The sequence below is a fragment of the Gopherus evgoodei genome, chromosome 12, assembly GCF_007399415.2.
Source record: "Gopherus evgoodei ecotype Sinaloan lineage chromosome 12, rGopEvg1_v1.p, whole genome shotgun sequence".
NCBI classification, from domain to species: Eukaryota; Metazoa; Chordata; order Testudines; family Testudinidae; genus Gopherus; species Gopherus evgoodei.
Genome location: NC_044333.1, coordinates 10547731 through 10571128, shown reverse-complemented (window position 1 = coordinate 10571128; position 23398 = coordinate 10547731). Strand labels below are relative to the sequence as shown.

General features: G+C 38.8%; 1 protein-coding gene across 6 annotated transcripts in view; it reads right to left on the bottom strand.

Moving 5' to 3' along the window:
• PRMT7 (protein arginine methyltransferase 7) overlaps positions 1-23398 on the bottom strand; it is a 44178-nt gene that overhangs the window by 10571 nt on the left and 10209 nt on the right. For 5 of the 6 annotated variants that reach the window (XM_030581630.1, XM_030581628.1, XM_030581629.1 and 2 more), the window contains 11 exons: positions 17865-18014; positions 12672-12780; positions 12213-12325; positions 11208-11449; positions 10629-10809; positions 9900-10027; positions 8550-8688; positions 7901-7984; positions 5218-5265; positions 2457-2546; positions 598-759 (listed from right to left, as the gene is read on the bottom strand). In XM_030581630.1, the coding sequence (XP_030437490.1) occupies positions 598-759; positions 2457-2546; positions 5218-5265; positions 7901-7984; positions 8550-8688; positions 9900-10027; positions 10629-10809; positions 11208-11449; positions 12213-12325; positions 12672-12780; positions 17865-18014 (1446 nt within the window). The remainder of the gene's footprint in view (positions 1-597; positions 760-2456; positions 2547-5217; positions 5266-7900; positions 7985-8549; positions 8689-9899; positions 10028-10628; positions 10810-11207; positions 11450-12212; positions 12326-12671; positions 12781-17864; positions 18015-23398) is intronic. The other variant, XM_030581627.1, reaches the window with a different exon arrangement.

Here is a 23398-nt window from a genome sequence, read left to right as displayed (position 1 = left end):
ACTATAAGTTGCTGTACTCTGCCCAGTCTTATAACTGAAAAGTGTCATTTATAGTTTAAACTTACAATTTTTCAGAACACAGCACTTATTGGCAAAACAATTTTAATTCCAATAGTTTCTCTTCACTCTACAGATCAATTTAAAAATATTCACACCATTTGATTGTAAAAAAAAAAAACAACTTTAGTTTCAAAGTGACAGGATCTTGGTTTCTGCTGTGCAGAGGCAATGAAAAAAATAGCAGTCTTTCAGTTGCTGATTTGACTTAAAAAAAATGCAGCCTTCCATCCTGAAGTGCTTTTAACCCTCTGAAGCACAGCACCGAATGAATGTGTAAAACAGTGTATGCCATGCAGACTGCTAAAAACTTAATTTGTTCTTCCAATAAAAAATAAGTTCAGGTCTTTAAGGACTGAAAGGACAACACACTGCCTTCAACCTGAGATGACAAATTGCTCTCATTTTGCTCTGTTGTGATGCTGAAAATACAAGGTGCTCAGCTATGATAAACCTGAGATGTAAAACTCTGTTGAGGAGAGCCAATTTGCCTCTGTTTTGACTGTGTAAATATAAACTGCATAATTTCAACCATCTCACCTTGAACTCCACGACCATCATGTAAAGGGAAGCAGACTGTGGCAGGACAGTGACACCATCTGTGAGGTGGGCTGCCACAGCTGTCCTAGCATACAGAAAATATAGGTTGTGCCATGGTAACAGGCTTGTAGTGAAAAACGGTTCTCCAATGAGGACTGAGACCTTGACAAAAAGGAAAGGCAAAGGCATTTTAAAAAAAGAATAAAGACTCAAATAAGCAAGCAATTTACAGAACTCCTAGCTTGTCATATTGCAATGTTAGTATGTAAAGCCATCCAAAAGTGAGGCTCCCTTTTTCTGCTGCATATTCTATATTGCAGACTAGACAAGTGTATCTGTTTTTTTAGAATTCACTGGCAAACAAAGGTATTTTCCTATAATACTAAGTGTGAGGCAAATTTAATTATGATTAGATGTGAAGAGTTTTGTAACTGAATTCCAATAAGAATGTGAGCAACCAACACTTCTAGATATTCGGTCTTTGACCCTGGGTTCAGGACATTTTACTGTTCCACGTAGAGCTCATCCACATATAAAAGTTGTGCCACTTTGGCTTTAACTTATCTCCTAGTGTGAATGCCATTCTACTGAATCAGATGTGCTAATACCAGTATAGCTTATTCTCATGCAAGTATAATGTATCTTTATACCAGTAAAACTACGACCGTGCTAGGGGTTGGTTGTACAACTCTTGTGATTAAAAATAAATCAGCACACTAAGCAACAGTCAGTATAACCATACATCTAGGAGCCCTGCTCATGGATCAGGATTCCATTGTGCTAGATCCTGTACAAACACAGAACAAAGAGCTGGTTCCTTAAAACTTATGTATAAAACACAAGATGATGATGATGGATACTGACAGGTGGAGAACCACAAGGAAACCATGAGACATTACTGGTCAGCATGAGAGGCAGTGGTCTCAGCACATCAGTCGCTTAACCAGTGTCAAGTTTTTTGTGGTCATCATGGCAACGGAAAATTTTAAAGGAGGGTTCTGAAGGGGGATGAGGTAACGTTGCAGGTGTTTACAGGAAGCTCCTTCCAAAAATGAGAGGCAGCGTGGGAGAAAATACAAAGGTGCTTGTTTAGAAATGTAACAAGTGAGTGATGGAGGCTGGCGTCATGGGCCAATCAGAGGCAGGAGTCAACTTTTCACAACAGTGAATAACAGAGGATAGGTAAAGTGGGGATAGGCCATGAAGGGTCTTGAAAATGAAGACAAGTAGCTTAAGTTTGAGGCAAAGGACAAGGGGGAACCAGTAGAGGGACTTGAAGTGGGCATGGCATAGTGAAAACAACAGGTTAGGAAAATGATCTTTGCAGATACATTCTGAAGGGATATGAGTGAAGACCAGGCCTCGTTTATTTTCCAGTGGGACAGAATCTAGACTATCTACTCACTGTTACACTACAGACATGAAGAGAATGGACAGACAGCTTTGGCTTTAACAAAATTCATTGGAGCTATTCTATCCCAATAGAACAGCGTTTCCTAAACCGAGTTCTGCAGAACACTGGTGTTCTGCACGATGTGAATAGATGTTCCATGAAAGACTCTTGCACTTGATTTTTGTACTACTTTATATTCACTTTCCAGTTAGAAATTGTTAGTTCAAGTTATTTTAAATTGTATTGTTGCTTTGTTTTATAAAATAAAATATATTTGAGCGTAAATAACGCAATTTTTTACTTGAAAAACAAACGATTACAAAATAATATTATAAGTGTTCTGTAATAGGCTAAAGTATTCTGTGGCCAAAAAAGTTTGGGAAACGCTGCAACAGAAAGGAAAGGTACTTTTCAGTCTGTTTATTATAAGTGTTTTTAGTGCCAAAACAGGGGAAGTGTTACTTACCTTTTTATCTTCCAAATCAGAAGCAGTCAGTAATTCAGGACGTTTCTCTATTATTTTAATTTTATCTCCTACATGGTTGGCTTTAAATATCTTAAAGAGAAAAGTAAGTCATTTATACTTATTCTTTTAGTACAACTTTGAGTGTTTCATATTTTGACTTTAGAATAAGCTACTATTTTAAACAATGTTCTGAAGATGGAAACCACAATCTGGAAGGTAAATTCATAAACCCAAACTAATTAGTGGTTCTTCTCACCATGTTAGCCTTCAGTAAACAAATACCAGAATACTGAAAACCTTTATTTAATATTCACAAGGGAAAATACTTTTGAAATATAAATAAATTTTATTTTAGTTAAGTAATGAAACATTTACAGATACCTTGTTTCTGGGCATGAGTGATTAAAATTTAAGTAAAAACTATGCCACACTAGATCAAACCACTGATATATCACATCAGTTATCTGGCCTTTGTCATTGCCTATACCTGATATTTCACTAAGACAGGAGTCAATAGACAACACTGCACCAAGCTTCAGTAAGTGTTCTGTTTGTGTGGCATATGTTTATGTTGGAGACTTCCTGCTGTTAACAGAAGAATCACTATATGTCTACCACACTGTCATTTTTATATGTATCTATACATATACACACATTTGTTTAATGATCAGAACTGTATTTTGTTACCAGAACGCTACATCTTGGCATCACCATTAGTTTCTCATTTTTAAAGTTGGAATCATAGGACTGGAAGGGACCTTGAGAGGTCATCTAGTCCAGTCCCCTGCACAGTATTTTCTAGACCATTCCTGAGGTGTTTGTCTAACCTGCTCTTAAAAATCTCCAATGATGGAGATTCCACAACCTCCCTAGGCAATTTATTCCAGTGCTTAACAACCCTGACAGGAAGTTTTTCCTAATGTCCAACCTAAAGCTCCTTTGCTGCAATTTAAACCCCTTGCTTCTTGTCCTATCCTCAAAGGATGAGAATCCCATACCTAGGCACCACCACAGAAAACTATATTTCTTTAACACAAACACTGCAGTCTGGAAACTTTGCAAATGTGAATGGTTTCCTATGTTTTTCACAAAGTTGGAGATTTACATTTCTCAGGATCTGAGTCAGCAAGGAGATACTAGGTAGGGTTGAGGACCATATCAATGCTTCATGGATTAAATCAATCTCTATTAGTAATTAGGATGAGATCTTCGTATGGGGTCAGATTATCCTCCAACTCCCGACTGTAGGGTTTTTTGCACCTTACTTTGAAGCATCTGGTGCTGGCCAATGTCAGAGGCAGGACACTGGAGTAAGGGGGTTGGATCCAATATAGCAATTCCAATGGTCCCAGTGTTAACTGGAGTCACAGGCACAAACCTCAGTACAGAGACGACATTATCCCCAAATTTCTCTTCCTTATAGTGCCTCACAACCTTGAAGAGCTTATGTGAATATCAACAGCTCTTTCCATATATACCACAAACATACTGCAATACATATGAGATGCTACTAATCTGCTTTATTATTAAAGGAACCTAAGTATCAGATATCAGAGGTCAATAAATCAACTATATAAATGTTTAGACTTACTGACATCACCTGAATTCTCTTAGCCATGAGAACAGCCATACTGGGTCAGACCAAAGGTCCATCCAATATCCTGTCTTCCCACAGTGGCCAATGCAGGTGTCACAGAGGGAATGAACAGAACAAGTAATCATCAAATGATCCATCCTGTCGCCCATTCCCAGCTTCTGGTAAACAGAGGCTAAAGACACCATCCCTGCCCATCCTGGCTAATAGCCATTGATGGCTCTATCCTCCATGATTTTATCTAGTTCGTTTTTGAACCCTATTATAGTCTTGGCCTTCCCAACATCGTCTGGCAAAGAGTTCCACAGGTTGACTGTGCGTTGGAACATGGAGTACAGAATGCATGGATTAATAGTCCTCCGTATACATCAAAGCCCTTTTCAAAAGCAGATGCTAATAGCCACATTTTACAGAAAAAGAAACAGAGAAAGTGACTTGCCCAGGTCACACAGCAAGCCAGCATCAGAGCTGGGAACAGAAACCCATCTCTCAATTCACTGGACCATACTGCCTCATCTCCTAATACAGTAGTGCACCCGATTCTGTGAGATGCTGAATACACTCCACGCCCATTAGAATCAATCAGAACAGAGGGCGCTTATCACCTCTAAGGAGGCACTCACCCTTTTGCAGAGTCAAGGACATTAATTGCATACTGTGACCTCATTAGAGCATTGTGGATATCATGATGAGTCCAGTCACCTCACCAGGTGATTCTTTGTACACCATCTGACCTCTCACAGCTACAGATGGACTAGCTCCAAAGTATCAATGATACTGCTGCCAAACACATTATTTGGTTCTGGAGGACAGATTTCGAGTGAGGGGGATGGAGGAAAAAGATGGTCAGTTAGACACATCTTTTGCTCAGTATGTCAGTTTTTTAATACCTGACAATTTTATTCTCACAGTTTCTACAGTAAAGGGACATTTTGAACACTGACTACTAGAAAATCTGAAGCCAAATTCAACAGAATCAAACGATTGATGCTACTTTCGTATATTACACAATTTTTCCAAGGAAGTCTTGTCAAATTGGATGATCAAATATGTTGGAGTGGATTTCATCCCTGGATTGCTGATGCACCCATGACCATCGTTATTTATCTGGCATGCCTTGTGTGCTGGACTTCATGAGACTGTGAAGTAAAAGGATTAACTACTCACTTTCTCCATGAGACAATGGGATACTGCAGAGTTCTCTACTGTAAACACCTAGAGAGAATACTGTACAATCAATCATACTGGCTTAAACACTCAAAATGCATTAAAATGACTTCATACATATTCAGCGTTATGTTTTTGTGGCATGCTCATAAATATCCAAGTGAACTACACATGCTCATTTTTAGCTCATGATGGCAATACATGTTTCACTTTTCTTTGTCACATTGTCTCTACAAAATAAGATCACTGCAGAACTACAAGTTAAACTTTGCTTGAACAGCATTAAAATGAACAAAATTTGACTGTGGAACACAGGCAAATTCATCTTATTTTCTTAAAATTAAATTGCAACAGAACCTCATTAATCCAAACTCTGGTTAATTGCAAATCCAAATATTCACACTACACAGATTTCAGTATTTGCAGTTTATTGAAGCACAAATTACCAAGATTCTATTACAGCTGGGGTTAGGAAGGACAGATCACACTCCCTGTGGGACAAAAGATGTGTCATTATGTCAACTCCTGGTCCCACTCCAGTATTTAATGACCATGTGAAACGGGGTAGGGCACTTACAACTGGCCATAATGCCAGTGCTCCACCCCCACTGGGTCTCACTCCTTGAGTGTGGCTTACTGTGATCCTACTGTACTAGTTGGAAATACCTCTGAAATGCATTACAGCATACACACCTTTTGACTCATGGGCACCCAGTCTAGACTTAGTCAACATTTTTCTATATTTTTATTTCTTTAGAGCTTGTTATTAAGCTATAAGCGTTCTCCAAGTCTGGTGCACTGCGGAGATCTTTTCATATGTTTAAGTATTTCAAAGGAAATGAAGCATATACCCACCCACCTGCCATGCCCAAAGGACAACTTTACTTCACTCTGCAAATCAAATCTGGATGAAATTGCCACCTGAATCCTCCACAGTTATACCACTGCTTCCATTATTCATCATGACTGAAGAAGACACACAACTGTACACTTCTACCCCTCAGAAGACCCTTGCTATAAGCCTCCAGAACACCAAGATGAGTTTCTCACAAATGGAAGACAGGTGCAGCAGTCACACACCAGCCTGTTGTCAGCCAAGCATGAGTCACAAATGAAGCTATGTGCATATAAGACCATATCGTGTGTAATTTGGGCTTTGAGAAGTCATGGCAAATGGTTGCCAGTCACTTAATTCACTGAGTAGTGCAGCCATCATTTTTCTGCCGGACAAAAGCAAAATACTTGCATTCGCCTGCTGAAGGGCTTCTTTTGCCAGAGATCTGTGCCTAAATGGCAAAACAATGTTGAATACTTTCTCTCTCACTGCATCTTTTATGATTGTTTATTTAGGCATCAATTAGCAATAGCATGCAGCTGTGAGAATATCTGAGCACCTAGGACAAACCCAAGTGTTCAATATGTGTTAACTAGAGAAACCAAAGTACTACTGAAGAGGGAACGTTCCCTTCCTCAGTCAGGGGATTACTTTTTGGAGCACAATTTTCAGAAACTACCTTAGAGACTGAAATTAATCACTGTTCATTTTTGGGTCATCATCCTTGATGTTGATTACAAACAATTTAACTAAGTTAATTTCAACAGTTGCTAGGAAAAGTGCCAGCAATCTTGGTGTTTTGGAATCATGAGCTAGTTAGTTTATTGAAGAGTCACTGGAATAGGATATCACATGGTTTTGCTTAGGCTTAGGCTTGTCACTAGACTAGAACTTAACCTTTCAAAATCTCAAGTACTGTCAAGTAGGGTGATACAGTGGGAACTATATTGTTGCGACTGAAAAGGAACTCTGCAGTTTTATTATGCACCGCCTTTTTATACTTACACTGTAGATGTGTATTTCTTAAACACTGCTCAATTATCAACTCTACAGAGCTGCATTATCTATTTTTTGCCACTAATTCACTCTCATACTTACAGATTAGTGAAGGTATTAAAAAGCTTAATTAAAAAAAACCCTTAAAAAAAAGGAGTGAGAGAAATGGTTTTGGCCTCAGTCCACACAGAGGTGGCTATCACAAATGGATCACCTAGCAAATAGTATAAGAAACTCATACCTTGGGGTGATGAGATGTGCCCAGGAACGACATAAATTCCCAGCTATTCAGTCTCAGAGTGAAGTATGTTTTAATTTGAATGACCCCATCAGAAAACGAAACTAGCGGCATCACAACAGCCTAACTGTGGCTGGGGAGAGGAACTGGGTGAGGGAAGGGGAATCGATGTGCAACATGTAGGTACATAAAATACTGGGTGTGTCTCACAGTTACAGTCACTCCATTTCTCACTAGAGAATAAACCTAATCCCACCCCAGAATAGCATAGCAACGGTAGCAACAAAAGGAGAAAGTTACCTACTCTTCTCACAGTGAAATGAACATTAACAGCAAGACAGGTAATTCAGAAAGGAACCAATGAGGAAGCGCAGGACACAGCTGGAGTCTTTGGCTACAGTTTGGGTTATAAGTAACAAAAAATGGCAGCTGCTCCTGCTGTATAATCTAGAGTTTGGCTGTCGCATACAGCTGAAGTTCACCTCCACTGCTGATCTAGTGGACTGGACCTGAATATTACTAAAAAGTAACAATGAAATGTTCCAGAGGGCTGAAAACATCTGTCTAAAAAACAAAGACCAGAAAAACCAACTGGAAACAGTGAAGTATTATACCTGCTCTGCTCCAAGATACTGAGCCAGCAGAGGAAGCAGGCTACCGTCACTGATGCAGAGGCAAATACTGTCTTTTTCCAGCACCTGCAGAAAATAAGACAAGTTGTAAGCATTATTCTTATTTCAGACAGAATTTCTATGATAGAAAATATCATCTGCAAGACTTTTTTCCAAGCAGAAATTCAGAATGTAAGATTTTAACAGGGGAGTACCAGAAATGTTTATATCACCCCCAAAGTAGGTTGCAGAGAACTTACAACTCACTCATCACACATGTACAAAACTCATGTTTTAGTTTCCTCTTGCAGTTACTAAAAGACTGTCTGTGTCTCTCAGTGACTACTCTCAATAGCAGGGACTCCTTCATAAATAAATTACAGAACTAGAATGGGTTCGCATTTATAAGGCTTGTGGATATCTGCAGTTCAAAATAATTTGATACTATATATTTCATGACTAAGACTGATTTAGTATTTCTAGCTTAGACAAAATGCAGTGTTCATTAAGGACAAACCTAGCACATACTCCCTTTGGAAAGGAACATGAACCACGCAGTAGTAATCTATTGGAGTGGAAAGATGCACATGGACACCCTGGTGGAGAGAGAAAGAGTTGATATCACCATGAGTGGTGGAAGAACCTCACTCACTGTCATCAGAGCCTGGATGTACTGGTTTGTTCGATTCTGATCATTCAGCTCTCCAAAGCGTGGCCTGTTCCAAAGTAGATGAGCCTGACAGCTACAAAGAGGACTCCCAACATAGGCATCTTTTTTGTCCTCTTCATTTCTAAAACAGAATATGAAAAACCTTGTATGCAGTTTTGTTGTAGCTGTGTCAGTCCCAGGATATTAGAAAGACATGGTGGATGAGGTAATACCTTTAACTGGTGAGAGAGACAAGCTTTCAAGCTTACAGCTCTGTGTAAGTTCAAAAGCTTGTCTCTCTCATCAACAGAAGCTGGTCCAATAAAAGATATTGTTTCTCATGAAAAACACTGACTGGAATATCAAGTTATATGCTGCTCCAAATCAGCAAATGTGTGTGTGTGCTAACCAATGAACATATGAAATACAGATTACAGATGGCAGTTTACTAATCATGCTTTCCTGAGGATTTTTTAATCTGTCTCTATATTTTTGCATCCAATGTGATCAAGCTTTTAACCAGCCTTCATTTTTAAAAGAAGGAGCATCATGTTGACTTCTATGGAAGAGACCAGGTGCTCAGAACTTGTGAAAAAACACAGGCTGCTAGTTTAGGTGCCTAAATATGGACAAAGAAGTCTACCTTTAGGCATCTGTTTTTAAAAATGTTGTCCCCTGTTGTCATTATGACTTAAATACTGAGTGAGTTCCTCCATCTTTACCATGAGGTTGGTGGTCTTGCCAAATTGTGTGGGACTGACACATTAGCTGTTTTCATGTTTTCTTCATGATTTACTTGACATTCTACTCTTATTGTAAGAACGATAAATTATACGGTCAGAAGGAACAACTGTGATCATCTAGTGTGACCTCCTATAAGACAGAGGCCATAGGACTTCTCCACATTCATTACTGTTTGAATGATTGAGCTACACAGGGTCCTGTTAGGAGTTGAGAAGTGTCCAAGGACACTCTTGTTCCTCTGTTACAGAACACTGAAGACAGGCATACTAAGTACCAGAGACAAGGCAGGGTCCTTTAGAAGCTCAAATTGTGCTCTAGCGCACATTTTTCTACTCCAGTCCCACCAAGTGGCTTTCAGTTATTTGCTAGCATGTTTACCCTACACCACAATTTAAGTGATATTGCTATACATAAATAGGAAATCTATGATGGTAGCGAGGAACCTACACCTTCAACCCTCCACTATGAGACCTGGTGAAGTAAGTAATGACTATAGTTTCTTGCCTGCATCCTTCCCCCAAATACCCAAGCTTTTAGGCAGCAGCACAGATCCATAACTTCATGTCATTAGTTTGGGCACCAGCTCCTCTCCCTCACATCTATAGTTACCTGGCCTTCTGGAGCTTATACCACACGGAATACTCATCACGGTATGCAGTCAGATACACATTCTCACCCTGAAGAACTGGCTCCTCATTTGGAAGAAAATATACACACTGCATCCAATGATCTCTCCACTAGAAAGGTTTGAACAATAAAAACCCAGGTATTTGTTTGTAAGTGATTAAAAGTGATCTTCATTCAACAACAAATACTCCAGTTTGGCCCAAAGAGAAGTTATCCCAGTTCTAGTCTCTGGCTCAGTCTTCTGAGTCAGTTGCCAGCTAGCTGGGGACGAGGAGTGAGTGCAGACGTGGGTGTCTGGCTCGCTGCCCCACCCCTAGGATGGAGGGTCCTGTTCTCTGTACCTACAAGCTCTGTTTTAGACCACGTTCCTGTCATCTAATAAACCTATGTTTTACTGGCTGGCTAAGAGTCACATCTGACTGCAAAGTGGGGATGCAGGACCCTGTGGCTTCCCCAGGACCCCGCCGGGTCAGACTAGCTGTGGGAAGCACACGGAGGGGCAGAGGATGCTGAATGCTCCAAAGGTCAGATCCAGGAAGGTGGAAGTCATGTGAACTTCTTGCCCTGAAAACAGTCTGCTCACAGAGAGGAGACCTCACCAGAGTCCTGACTGGCTTTGTAGGGAGCAGTTCCAGAGCATCGCCCGGGAACTCCGTGACAGCCTTTATTTAAAATAATTAATTAGATGGTGGAAATTTACCAAGACCTTACCTGGACATCATTAGAGGTGGGTTGTATCCAGTATGGTGCCATAGTACATTTTATCATCCCAGAGGGGTCCATATCAACATCCCACCAGGAGAGGATCACTTGTGCCATGCCAGATTTTATAGGCTCCAAATTCGCTGTGTAATAGGTTGAGGAGCTGTTTACTTGCTTACTGAAATCCACACTGCACAGAGAAGCATCAGCTGTACTCAAATATATTTTAAATGACATATATTCAGATAGTTATGCAACCTTAAGAGTGTTTGTGTTGGGAAATGCAGCAAGTAGAAGAATAAATATGGGGAGAGGAGGGTTTAAGTAACATTATATAAATGGGACTGAGACAGTTTAAAAGCTGTAAAAATCATTACACTAAAATCAAACCATACAATAAATTTCAGCAACAGAAAGAAAATAAAATGGCTTATCAAAAATGTCACCTAAGTATTATTCAAATGTTGAATGTCAGCTCACCCCAAACTTTGCTTGCCATCAGCTACTTCAGCTGAAAAATCCGGGGGTTTTTGGAAGGTGTAACAAAAGATTTTATTTATTTTTATTACTACTAAGTCTGTCACTCACCTGAACATAGTCACAACATCGCTGAGGATAGTGAAGTCACTCCGAGGCACCTGGTTTAGCTGGATATCATAGACAGAAGTAACACCAGGACAGTTCTCTATTTCTGAAGGGAAGACAATAATTTTCTCATCATCTTCTGCTTGGACGTGAACAGGAAATAGCTTGTTCCAGGACCACATTCTTTTCGATTCCACTAACTGGGCATATACTCTTGCCCTGTGCGGCACTGCCTCACATCCTTCCTAAGCATTTAAAAACAAAGAGTAAATGCATTCAACAAAGCTAAGTTACTAATATGCAAGGAAAATAAAATAAAACTTATTTTGAAATGTAGTCCAATGTAAGGGAAAAGGTGGACTAAGCACAGGATTGGTAGCCAGGATTTCTTAAACTCTTATTATTTCCTTCTGAAACCTTCCTTTTGGAGTCTTGGCCTTCAGTTTTCTGTCTGCCTCCCCACCTGTAACACAGAACTAACGCACAGCCCTACTTCACAGGAGTAGGGTTCCCAACTCTTCTGGGAGACTCCAGGAATTAAAGATTATTATTGTCATGTGATGAAATCTCCAGGAATTCATCCAACCAAAGTTGGCAACCCTACACAGGGGTGCTGCGAGGCTTAATGAGCTAATTTTTGTAAAGTAAATACTATTGCTATTCTATGTCTAAAACAACAGACATTGGTGCCAAGCTTCAACTATATTTATATCTTTAGTCTCATACCGAAGGTATCAGATCTACCTTAACTTTTGAAGGCAAATAATCTCTAAAATATAATCATCAATATAAAACTTACAATTGCAATGAGTACAGGGGAGAAAAATAATGACTCAAAATAAATGACAAATATTTGTGACAAATTATTTACCTACTTAGAAATTAATGCAGCTGATTGGTTCAGTAACATAACATACCAGGCCAAATTCAATCCTCATGCAACACCACAGAAGACAAAGGAATTACACCGGGATTAATTCAGCACACTATCTACAACCATTTTCTTACCTGTACAAGATATTTGTGGGCATGTTCATAGGATGGCAAAGCCCCTTCTCCTATCAGCTCTGTATCAAATAGTTCTGTTATCAGGATGTTTGCACGACACTGCATGTCTCCATCTAAAAAAATAAGTTAATACAATGACAGCCTGTGTTATCTCAGAGATTGTATGACCCTCCTACAAGGTGTAGCACAGAGTATAAATCATGCAAAAGCTCATTTCTATAGTGATGTTCATATATCCATTGGGCTGCTTAAACATTACAGTCAGTGATTTCTCTTCAAGGGTCACACAATTCAAATGAAAAAGTTCTGCTTTGTATTTCAGGTTTCCAGAACATATTCCAGATTAAATGCATTTTTTTTTTAAATTAAGCTAAATTTTAAAAAGTTAAACAGAGTGTCTCCTGGCAGTTTTGAAGTACTTTAGTTAACATTTGGTTTTATTATTTGTGTTCTTCTCACCTGGCCCAACTGTGACTTCAGTGGAGTGCTTGTTGATTACCTTGATCTTGTCACTAAAGCCATTTTTCTCCACTATTTTCACTGCAGCAATAGCCATAGGTGTGAAGACCTTGAAATTATATCAAGAATGCAATATGTTTATAGGATTAACATCAGTATTTAATTACCACCACAAAATGAGTCTATTAACTAAACCTTGTTAAAGAAAATCCTTTATTTTAACCATACTTAGTCCTGTGAAAGTGTAGTACATTGTGGGAGTATTATTTTCTAAGGGTAAAATTCACCACCATGCACAGTAGCAGCACGAATCCTATGCACCATTTACACCTTCAAAACAGGGTGGAAGTGGGACATCAGAAGTTCACATGCCTTGCACTGCCTCTCTGTAGAGGAGTGAATGTCCCCTGTATGAAAAACCCACAGTGTAAGTTATCTCCACTGTGGCAGTCACGCAAACTTTTATAAGCTTTCAAAAGTGTGAGGAAGCTGTGTCGAGAAACTGTAAACAACATCTAAAATAAACTTCAGCTTACAAATGAGAAATTCCTCACGAGACCTCCCCAAGACCTATCTGAACTGGGAACCAAAGTAAGACTGACACTAAAACAAAGATGTCGATCTTGTTAAAATTTGCACCTAGTAACAGTGTTAACAGTGGCAAAATACACTGCTCTCCATATCTACAGCTGCCATGGGAACTTTTTCTTTTATTCCTGCCAGAATGTAAGCGTGAAGACAGGGATGGAAAAAACAGCAGCTGCAGCATATCACTGAGCTAAAAATGAATGTGCTTAATACACACAGAGAATGTTTTAAAACAACAGTATCAATCTTTATAACTAATTTCTATACTGTAAAAGATTTTGTACTGGGAACTTTTAAATATCTGGTCTCGCTGTAGAACCCAATTGTTAGGATTAGTCATCAGTTTTGGATCTGATCCATCATTTTCAGAGCAGGTTAATGTGTGCCTAGTATACGACATTAAACAAACTAAAAGGGCTGCTCCTGCTGCTAAATTACATTAAGCAAATGCAAAACTTTTGGAGCTACTTAAAATTACTGAGCACTATTCCCAAATTGTGGGTTGCAGGCCATGAGTGATCTGTGAAGAGCTGGCTGGTTACATGGTGTTTCCAGCTGCTAACTTGCATAAAGAGACATTAAATATGTTAAGAACATAAGACGAGCCATACTGGGTCAGATGAAAGGTCCATCTAGCCCAGTATCCTGTCTTCTGACAGTGGCCAATGCCAGGTGCCCCAGAGGGAATGAACAGAACAGGTAATCATCAAGTGATCCATCCCCTATTTCCCATTCCCAGCTTCTGGCAAACAGAGGCTAGGGACATATCCCTGCCCATCCTGGCTAATAGCCATCGATGGAACTATTCTCCATAAATGTATCTAGTTCTTTTTTGAACCCTGTTATAGTCTTGGCCTTCACAACGTCCTCTGACAAAGAGTTCCACAGACTGGTGCGTTGTGTGAAAAAAATACTTTTTTGTTTGTTTTAAACCTTCTGCCTATTAATTTCATTTAGTGTCCCCTAGTTAATGTATTATGAGTAAATAACACTTCCTAACTGACTTTCTCCACACCAGTCGTGATTTTATAGCCCTCAATCATATCCTGCCTTAGTCATCTCTTTTCCAAGCTGAAAAGTCCCAGTCTTATTAATCTCTCCTCATACAGAAGCCATTCCATACCTCTAATAATTTTTGTTGCCCTTTTCTGAATCTTTTCCAATTCCAATATATCTTTTGAGATGGGGCGACCACATCTGCATGCACTATTCATGTGTGCGTATACCCTGGATTTATATAGAGGCAATATGGTATTTTCTGTCTTGTTATCTATTCCTTATTTAATGATTCCCAACATTCTGTTCGCTTTTTTGACTGCCGCTGCACACTGAGTGGATGTTTTCAGAGAACTATCCACAATGACTACAAGATCTCTTTTTTGAGTGGTAACAACTAATTCAGACTCAATCATTTTATATGTATAGTTGGGATTATGTTTTCCAATGTGAATTACTTTGCATTTATCAACACTGAATTTCATCTGCCATTTTGTTGCCCACTCACCCAGTTTTGTGAGATCCTTTTGTAGCTGTTTGCATTCGGCCTGGGACTTAACTATCTTGAGTAGTTTTGTGTCATCTGCAATTTTTTCCACCTCACTGTTTAACCTTTTTTCCAGATCATTTATGAATATCTTGCATAGGACAGGGCCCAGTACAGACCCCTGGGGGACACCATTATTTACCTCTCTGCATTCTGAAAACTGACCATTCCTACCCTTTGTTTCCTATCTTTTAACCAGTTACTTATCCATGAGAGGACTTTCCCTCTTATCCCATGACAGCTTACTTTGCTTAAGTGCCTTTGGTGAGGGACCCTGTCAAAGGCTTTCTGAAAATCTAAGTACACTATACCCACTGGATCCCCCTTTTCCACATGTTTGTTAACCCCCCTCAAAGAATTCTAGTAGATTGGTGAGGCATGATTTCCCATTACAAAAACCATGTTGACTCTTCCCCAACAAATAATATTTATCTATGTGTCTGACAATTCTGTTCTTCACTATAGTTTCAATCAATTTTCCCATACTGAAGGCATGCTTGCTGGCCTGTAATTGCCGGGAACACCTCTTTTTTCATTTTTTTTTTTTAAACTGGTGTCACATTAGCTATGCTCCAGTCATTTGGTACAGAAGCTGATATAAATGATAGGTTACAGACTAAAGTTAGTAGTTCTGCAATTTCACATTTGAGTTCCTTCAGAACTCTTGGGGGAATACCATCTGGCCCTGGAGACTTATTACTGTTTAGTTTATCAATTTGTTCCAAAACCTCCTCTAATGACACCTCAATCTGGGACAATTCCTCAGATTTGTCACCTAAAAAGAATAGCTCAGCTTGGGGAATCTCCCTCACATCCTCAGCTGTGAAGATTGATGCAAAGAATTCATTGAGTTTCTCTGCAATGGCCTTATTGCAGTGCCCTTGAGTGCTCCTTTAGCATCTTGATCGTCCAGTGGTCTCACTGGTTGTTTAGCAGGCTTCCAGCTTCTGATGTACTTAAAAAATGTTTTTGCTATTACTTTTTGAGTCTTTAGCTAGCTGTTCTTCAAATTCTTTTTTGGCCTTCCTAATTATATTGTTACACTTCACTTGCCAGAGTTTAATGTTCCTTTCTATTTTCCTCACTAGAATTTAACTTCTACTTTTTAAAGGATGCCTTTTTGTCTCTCACTGCTTCTTTTACTTTGTTGGTTAGCCAAGGTGACATTTTTTTGATTCTCTATGTTTTTTAATTTGGGGGTATACATTTAAGTTGAGCCTCTATTATAGAGTCTTTAAAAAGCTTCCATGCAACTTGCAGGGATTTCACTTTTGGCATTGTACCTTTTAACTTCTGTTTAACCTACTTCCTAATTTTTATGTAGTTCCCCTTTCTGAAATTAAATGCTATAGTGCTGGGCTGCTGTGGTGTTTTCCCTGCAACAAGGAGGTTACATTTAATTATATTATGGTCACTGTTACCAATTGGTCAAGCTATATTCACCTCTTGGAACAGAACCTATGCTCCACTTAGGACTAAATCAAGAATTGCCTCTCCTCTTATGGCTTCCAGGACTAGCTGCTCCAAGAAGCAGACATTTAAGGTGTCAAGAAACTTTATCTATGCATCCCATCCTGAGGTGACATGTACTCAGTCAATATGGGGATAGCTGAAATCCCCCATTATTATTTATTTTTTATTTTTATAGCCTCTAATCTCCCTGAGCATTTCACAGTCGCTATCACCCTCCTGGTCATGTGGTTGGAAGCATTTGACTTCCAGCTTTTAAAGGATGTCTTTTTGTCTCTAACCGCCTCGTTTACTTTGGTTTTGGTCCTCCTGCTGTTTTTTGTTTTTTATTTTGGAGTATACATTTAGTTTGAGCCTTTATATAAATCCATGGTACGCCTACACCTTGAATACTGCTGAAGTTCTGGTCACTGCACCTCAAAAGAGATTTATTATAATTGGTAAAGGTACAGAACAGGACAACAAAAACGATTAAGGGTATGGAACAGCTTCCACATGAGGAGAGATTAAAAAGATTGGGACTTTTCAGTTTGGAAAAGAGATGACTAAGAGAATATGACAGGTCTATAAACTCATGAATAGTGTGGAGAAAATGAATAAGGAAGTGTTTATTGGTTCACAAAACATGAGAATCAGGGGTCACTCACTGAAATTAATAGGCAGCATTTAAAAACAAACATAAGAATGTTCTTCTTCACACAAAACACAGTCAACCCACAGAACTCATTGCCAAGAGATGTTGTGAAGGCCAAAAGTATAACTGCATTCAAAAAAGAATTAGGTAAGTTTATGGAGTATAGGTCCATCAATGGTTATTAACCAAGATGGTCAGGAACACAACCCTGTGCTCTGGCTGTCCCTAAACCTCTGATTGCCAGAAGCTGGGACTGTACGACCGGGGATGGATCCCTGGATAATTGCCCTGTTCTGTTCATTCCCTCTGAAACATCTGGCACTGGCCACTGTTGGGAGACTGGATACTGGTGTGGATGGACCACTGGTCTGACCCAGTGTGGCCATTCTTACGTTCTATGCAATCACAAATAGATGGGGAAATGGTACATATAGCAGTCTCTCTATTAAGATGTGGTGCACAAAATGAAAAATCTTGAGAACTCCTGGTCCAAGAGAAAATGAAACTTAAGAAAAGCCACAATGTGGTTTAAGAGTACTAGCATTTTTCTGAACAACATTCATTAAAACTTCTCCATGCCACATATCAGTCACAAGGAATACAGAAAATACAGTACAAGAAACTCATGTCCAACTATTCTAACTAAGATTTTTCTGTCAAGTTTAGAAAAGAAACTGTCCATCTTGAGAAAATTAAAACTAATTTCTATACATTGTCATAAAGGCTCTTTCCATATGGTCTACTTCCTCCACCCACAATCCTATAGATTATATTATAAAAGCTACCTTCAGACAACATGATACACAACGGCTAATGCACTCACACTTCTCATTTTGTATAGGGAACTACTGGACTGCAGCCCTAAAAGCCATACTATGCATACACTCCTACCTGCACTCTGTGCCACTTCCATCTCTTGAACAGCAGGTATATGTACTGTCAATGAGGAATTTCTCACCTCAATGGCATAGCAGAAGTCTGCACCTGCTGTAACTGCCATCATGGACAGCAGTCCTGTGCCAGTTCCAATGTCTAGAACAATTGCTTTCTCACCCCTTTCTTTCACCCTGCTCACTGCAGTACGGATGCCCTGGTAATACTTCACATTCTGTAAGAAAGAGAGATAGACCAAAATCAGCCACCCGTATGGAATTTTCTTATATACTCAACTCTTGAGCAGAAGTCCTGCAGCCTCACTCCTTGGGAGTTTATATATATCTGCTTTTGCCTTCATGGGGGAACAGTTAAACACTTAGGATCTAAACTGAATAAAGCACCTCAAAATGCAAACAGGCAAAATTACTGACAAGACTTCATAATGATTTAAAAGCATAGCGCTAAACTTTGAGCAAAAGGGTCCCTGGAAACCTGTTTGGAAAAGATAAGAATATGATAATTTTTAGGGCATGTTGTTCTCCTTAACTTTCCTACTCAAAAAATTAAGGGTATGTTAATGAATATTTTAGGATGATCCAGGTATACTGAGTTATGATATTGAATATGAAGAAAATTGCTGACAACAAGGGTTATGTTCTATTAGTTTAATATTGAGTTCTATTGATGTTATGTTAGCAATTTATAATGACATAGAATGGAGAATGAAAAACAAATTATGAAAGTTTGGGTAAATATATAATTGAGTACGTTTAATAATAAATAAGGTTGACTGGAGGAAAGCTAATGAATATGTGACATGGAAAGGTATACAAAAGCAAGGGAACAAGGACCCAAGTTGGAGAGAACTGGGGCAGAAACTGAGGCAACCATCATGAAGTGTAGAACTGCTTCCTAGTACTCTGGAATTTGGAAACTTGGGCCCCTTCCTGGTCTGTCTCGTCTGTTTTATTATCTGTTATATATATGTTTGATGAGAAATGCTAAGTCATAATGGTTCTGCCTGAAAATAAATAAAGGTGAAAACTAGTTGAGCCCAAATTGATAGACTCAGGCCTCATTTTCCTACATTACACTTCAAAATATAATAAAGATCAGTAGAAAGAAGTGTTTTGACAGGAATGTTCATCTGAACAACATCTGTTCCATTTACAATTGACCACTCAGTTATTTACAAAGCATGCATGATCTACAATTAAAATAAGTTATCTGGAACTACACTGCTGCCAACTAAACCAAACAAACAAAAGCTTCCTTTGGTGATTACTAGCAAATATTTTCCTTTTTTTGACAGAGAAATTTACAGTGCCAGCCACAAACTGTCCATGACAACACAGGTGCTGTATATTCCTGCTGTAGCTCATTCATTTGGGTTCGTGCACTACAATACTGCATAGATGTGCTGGGCAGTATTAGCAACTGTCACTGTATTTCACCCAACAGTAAAATATTAGAGCCTTAACAAATACTCAATACTGAAAAGGAAAGATCAGGTTTGCTCTTTGGGGACAGAAACGGGAAGAAGCTTAGGGTTAGTGGCCCATTCAGGGTGCAATATAAAACCCCATTCTAGTCCATATGGTAGTTAGACTAGGGAATACACCTCTACCCTGATATAATGCAACCCGATATAACACGAATTCGGATATAACGCAGTAAAGCAGCGCTCTGGAGGGACTGGGGGCTGCGCACTCTGGCGGATCAAAGCAAGTTCGATAGAATGCGGTTTCACCTATAACGCAGTAAGATTTTTTGGCTCCCGAGGACAGCGTTATATCGGGGCAGAGATGTATGCACAAAATGCTTTCAAGTGGTGTAGCATAAGCTAGCTCTGAGCTAACAGCTCCAGTGATTTACAAAGCAGCCATTCTGTGATTTTACCACAAAGCCTGCAAAACAGATAAAATACAAACTCTGTCGTGCATTTCATTTTGTATAAATGTTAGTTATATAACTACTGCCACTGGCTGCATATTCTTTGCTTCTTTATATCAGCTGGTATAAAGGCAAGTTTCTTTGTCATTTATTTTTAATGCAATATAACATGAGTGATAATTACATGGAAGACAAATTTGAAAGCTCTTTCTTGCTTGGCAGATGTAAGTGTTTTGGATGGGTTTATTTTCTGTACTAAGGGATGAATTTCCATTCTCAAGGTGAAAACTGAGGCAACAGACAGAGACTGAAACTAACTTTTCTGCCTAAGAGACAGATGAACCTGAACCATGAGAACTTACCCTGAATTATCTAGTTTTTGCTAATTAAGTGTTTTTAGTAGCCCAGTGCCCTATTCAATACTCCTTATACAGGCATAACTCCAGCTCAAGTTATGGAGTTTTGCCCCAAGTTTAGAGGGACGATTATGTCTCTTGACTGTTTGAGTTGATGTGGAATGGCCCTTTTCCTTCTTTTTGGAGTCTTACATTTCACAGAAAATGTGTACACTGACATTCGGACAGCCCTGTTGCAGGATTTTTCATTTCAATGACATCCCACAGATGTGTCTTGCACCTACTACTTTACAAGAGGGAACCTGACCACTGTCTAGACTGTGGCACACATTTGGTCTAAATGTACTGTTTTGGTATGGAAGCATGTGATAGTATATTTACCATCACTAACAACATACATAGAAAAAGTATATTACTGAAAGGATCTGGAAAGCTTTATCCATAAAATTTGTTTTAATGTTTCAAAAAGGCTACAAAAATTAAAAACACAACCTATGCAAGGAAGGTTGAAACACCAAGAGCTACATTTATGCAGAAATAAGCTCTTCCTACTCAAGACCTCTAATCCTCAGTACATATTGAAAACTATAAATATTGTTTAACCAGATTCCCCATTCCTCTAAAGACTTATGCTCATAAGACTAATACCACTAAAATCAATGGGCCTACTCGTGCTTAAGTCTTTCCAGGAACAGGGCCTCAATGTTTTCATTCTGTTAGTTCACATCCATCTGTATTAGGAAAAATAGTGTTGATGCTGATAAATAAACAAAGCTTCAGCTGAATCAGGCAAACTTATTAATAGTTCTATAGTAGTTTGTGCAGGAGTACCAGCTGAGACATTTTGCTGAAGATATTATTAAGTAGGCAGGGTACATTTTAAGCAAGAAACATATACTACTCAGATAATTTTATACTTTAGATTTTTGTAGACTGGAATTTTAACAGAAAGATGAAAACTACATAATTTTTCCTAAAGGATCCACAATGCCTGGCCAGAGACCACTGTAATTACTTTAAGACGCTGTTGTAAAACAAATATGTGTAATCCAAGCTTGTAAAATTTCCTTATTAAATATTGGAGAAAGTTTATGACTAACAACTGGCAGTTTGTGGAAAGGTAGTGTGTGCACTTAAAGTATATTGTTTAAGCAATTAATTTTGCAAAACTGTATTTGTCAACACCTTTGATTAATAGAACTATACAAACTAATCTGCAGGAGCAGGAATTCGGCTTACATGGCTGACAGCAATCCTCTCCCTATAAAAATTCCTACAACACAAGTAAACTAGTTCACAACAGAAAGAAACTAAAGCACTGCCTAACCAGTCCAATCTTTTATAAAAATGGAAACCTTTGAACTTTTTTTAAAAATAGTGCTCTTGCAAATTTACAGTCTATAAATGACACCACTAGCTTGTAAAATACTCTGCTAAAAACATTTCCCACTGAACAGAATGGAAATCTATATCTACAAATTAGAAGTTTTTCCATATACAAAAACAAACCCAAATGACCAATTGAAATTTATTAAATATTTTTTATTTTTCTATATTTTCAAATGTTGATTTAAATTACAACACAGAATACAGTACTCGCTTTATATTATTTTTACTACAAATATTTGCACTACAAAAATGATAAACGAAAGAAATCATACTTTTCAGTTCACCTCATACAAGTACCATAATGCAATCTCTTTATTGTGAAAGAGCAACTTACAAATGTAGATTTCTTTTTGTTACATAACTGCACTCAAAAACAAAACAATGTAAAACTTTAGAACCTATGAGTCCACTCAGTCTGACTTCTTATTCAGCCAATTGCTAAGACAAACAAGTTTGTTTACATTTACAGGAGATAATGCTGCCCTTTTCTTATTTACGTCACCTGAAAGCGAGAACAGGCATTCGCATGGCACTTTTGTAGCTGGCAATGCATGATATTTATGTGCCATATATGCTAAACATTCGTATGTCTCTTCATGCTTCGGCTACCATTCCAGAGGACATGCTTCCATGCTGATGACGATCATTAACAAATAATCTGTTATTTAAATTTTGACTGAACTCCTTGGGGGAATAGTATGTCTGCCATATATTTCATGTTACAACAGTCTCAGATGATGACCCAGTGCATGTTGTTCGGGCACATTTCACTGCAGATTTGACAAAATGCAAAGAAGGTACCAATGTGAGATTTCTAAAGATAGCTATAATACTCGACCAAGGTTTAAGAATATGAAGTGTCTTCCAAAATCTGAGAGGTGTGAAGCATACTTTCAGAAGTCTTAAAAGAGCAACACTCCGATATGGAAACTACAGAACCAAAACCACCAAAAAAGAAAATCAACCTTCTGCTGGTGGCATCTGACTCAGATAATGAAAGGGAACATGAATCAGTCTGCACTGCTTTGGATCATTATCAAGCAGAACCTGTCATCAGCATGGATGCATGTCCTCTGGAATGATGGTTGAAGCATGAAGGGATATATGAATCTTTAGCACATCTGGCACATAAATATCTTGCAACACCAGCTACAACAGTGTCATGAGAACATCTGTTCTCACTTTCAGGTGATATAAACAAGAAGAGAGCAGCACTATCTCCTGCAATTGTAAACAAACCTGTTTGCCTGAGTGACTTGCTGAACAAGAAATAGGACTGAACGGACTTGTAGGCTCTAATGCAGTGACGGGCAACCTGCGGACCGTGGGCCACATGCAACCTGTCAGGGTAATCCGCTGTCGGGCCACTTGCAACTTCCAGTGGCCACAGTTCGCCATCCCTGGCCAATGAGAGTTGCAGGAAGAGGCACAGGCCACAGGGACATGCTGGCTGCCACTTCCCACAGCTCCCATTGGCCGAGAATGGCGAACTGTGGCCACTGGGAGCTGCGGGTGGGCATGCAAATTTAAACAAACTGTCTGGTGGTCCGCCAGCAGATTCAGCCCGTGGGCCACAGGTTGCCCACCACTGTTCCAAAGTTTTAGATTGTTTTATTTTTGAATGCAGTTATTTTTTGTACCTAATTCAAATTTGTAAGTTCAACTTTCATTATAAAGAGATTGCATTACAGTGCTTGAATGAGGTGAATTGAAAAATACTATTTCTTTTGTTTTTTACAGCACAAATAATTAATATAAGTGAGCATTGAACACTAAGTTCTGTGTTGCAATTGAAATCAATATATTTTAAAATATAGAAAACTTCCAAAATATTTAAATAAATAGTATTCTATTATTGTCTAACAGTGCAATTAATTTAAATTAATTCTTTAATTGAGCGACTAATCGTGATTTTTTTTAATCACTTGACAAACCTACTTCAAACCATTGTAACCTTGGGGGGCGCAAGGACAACACC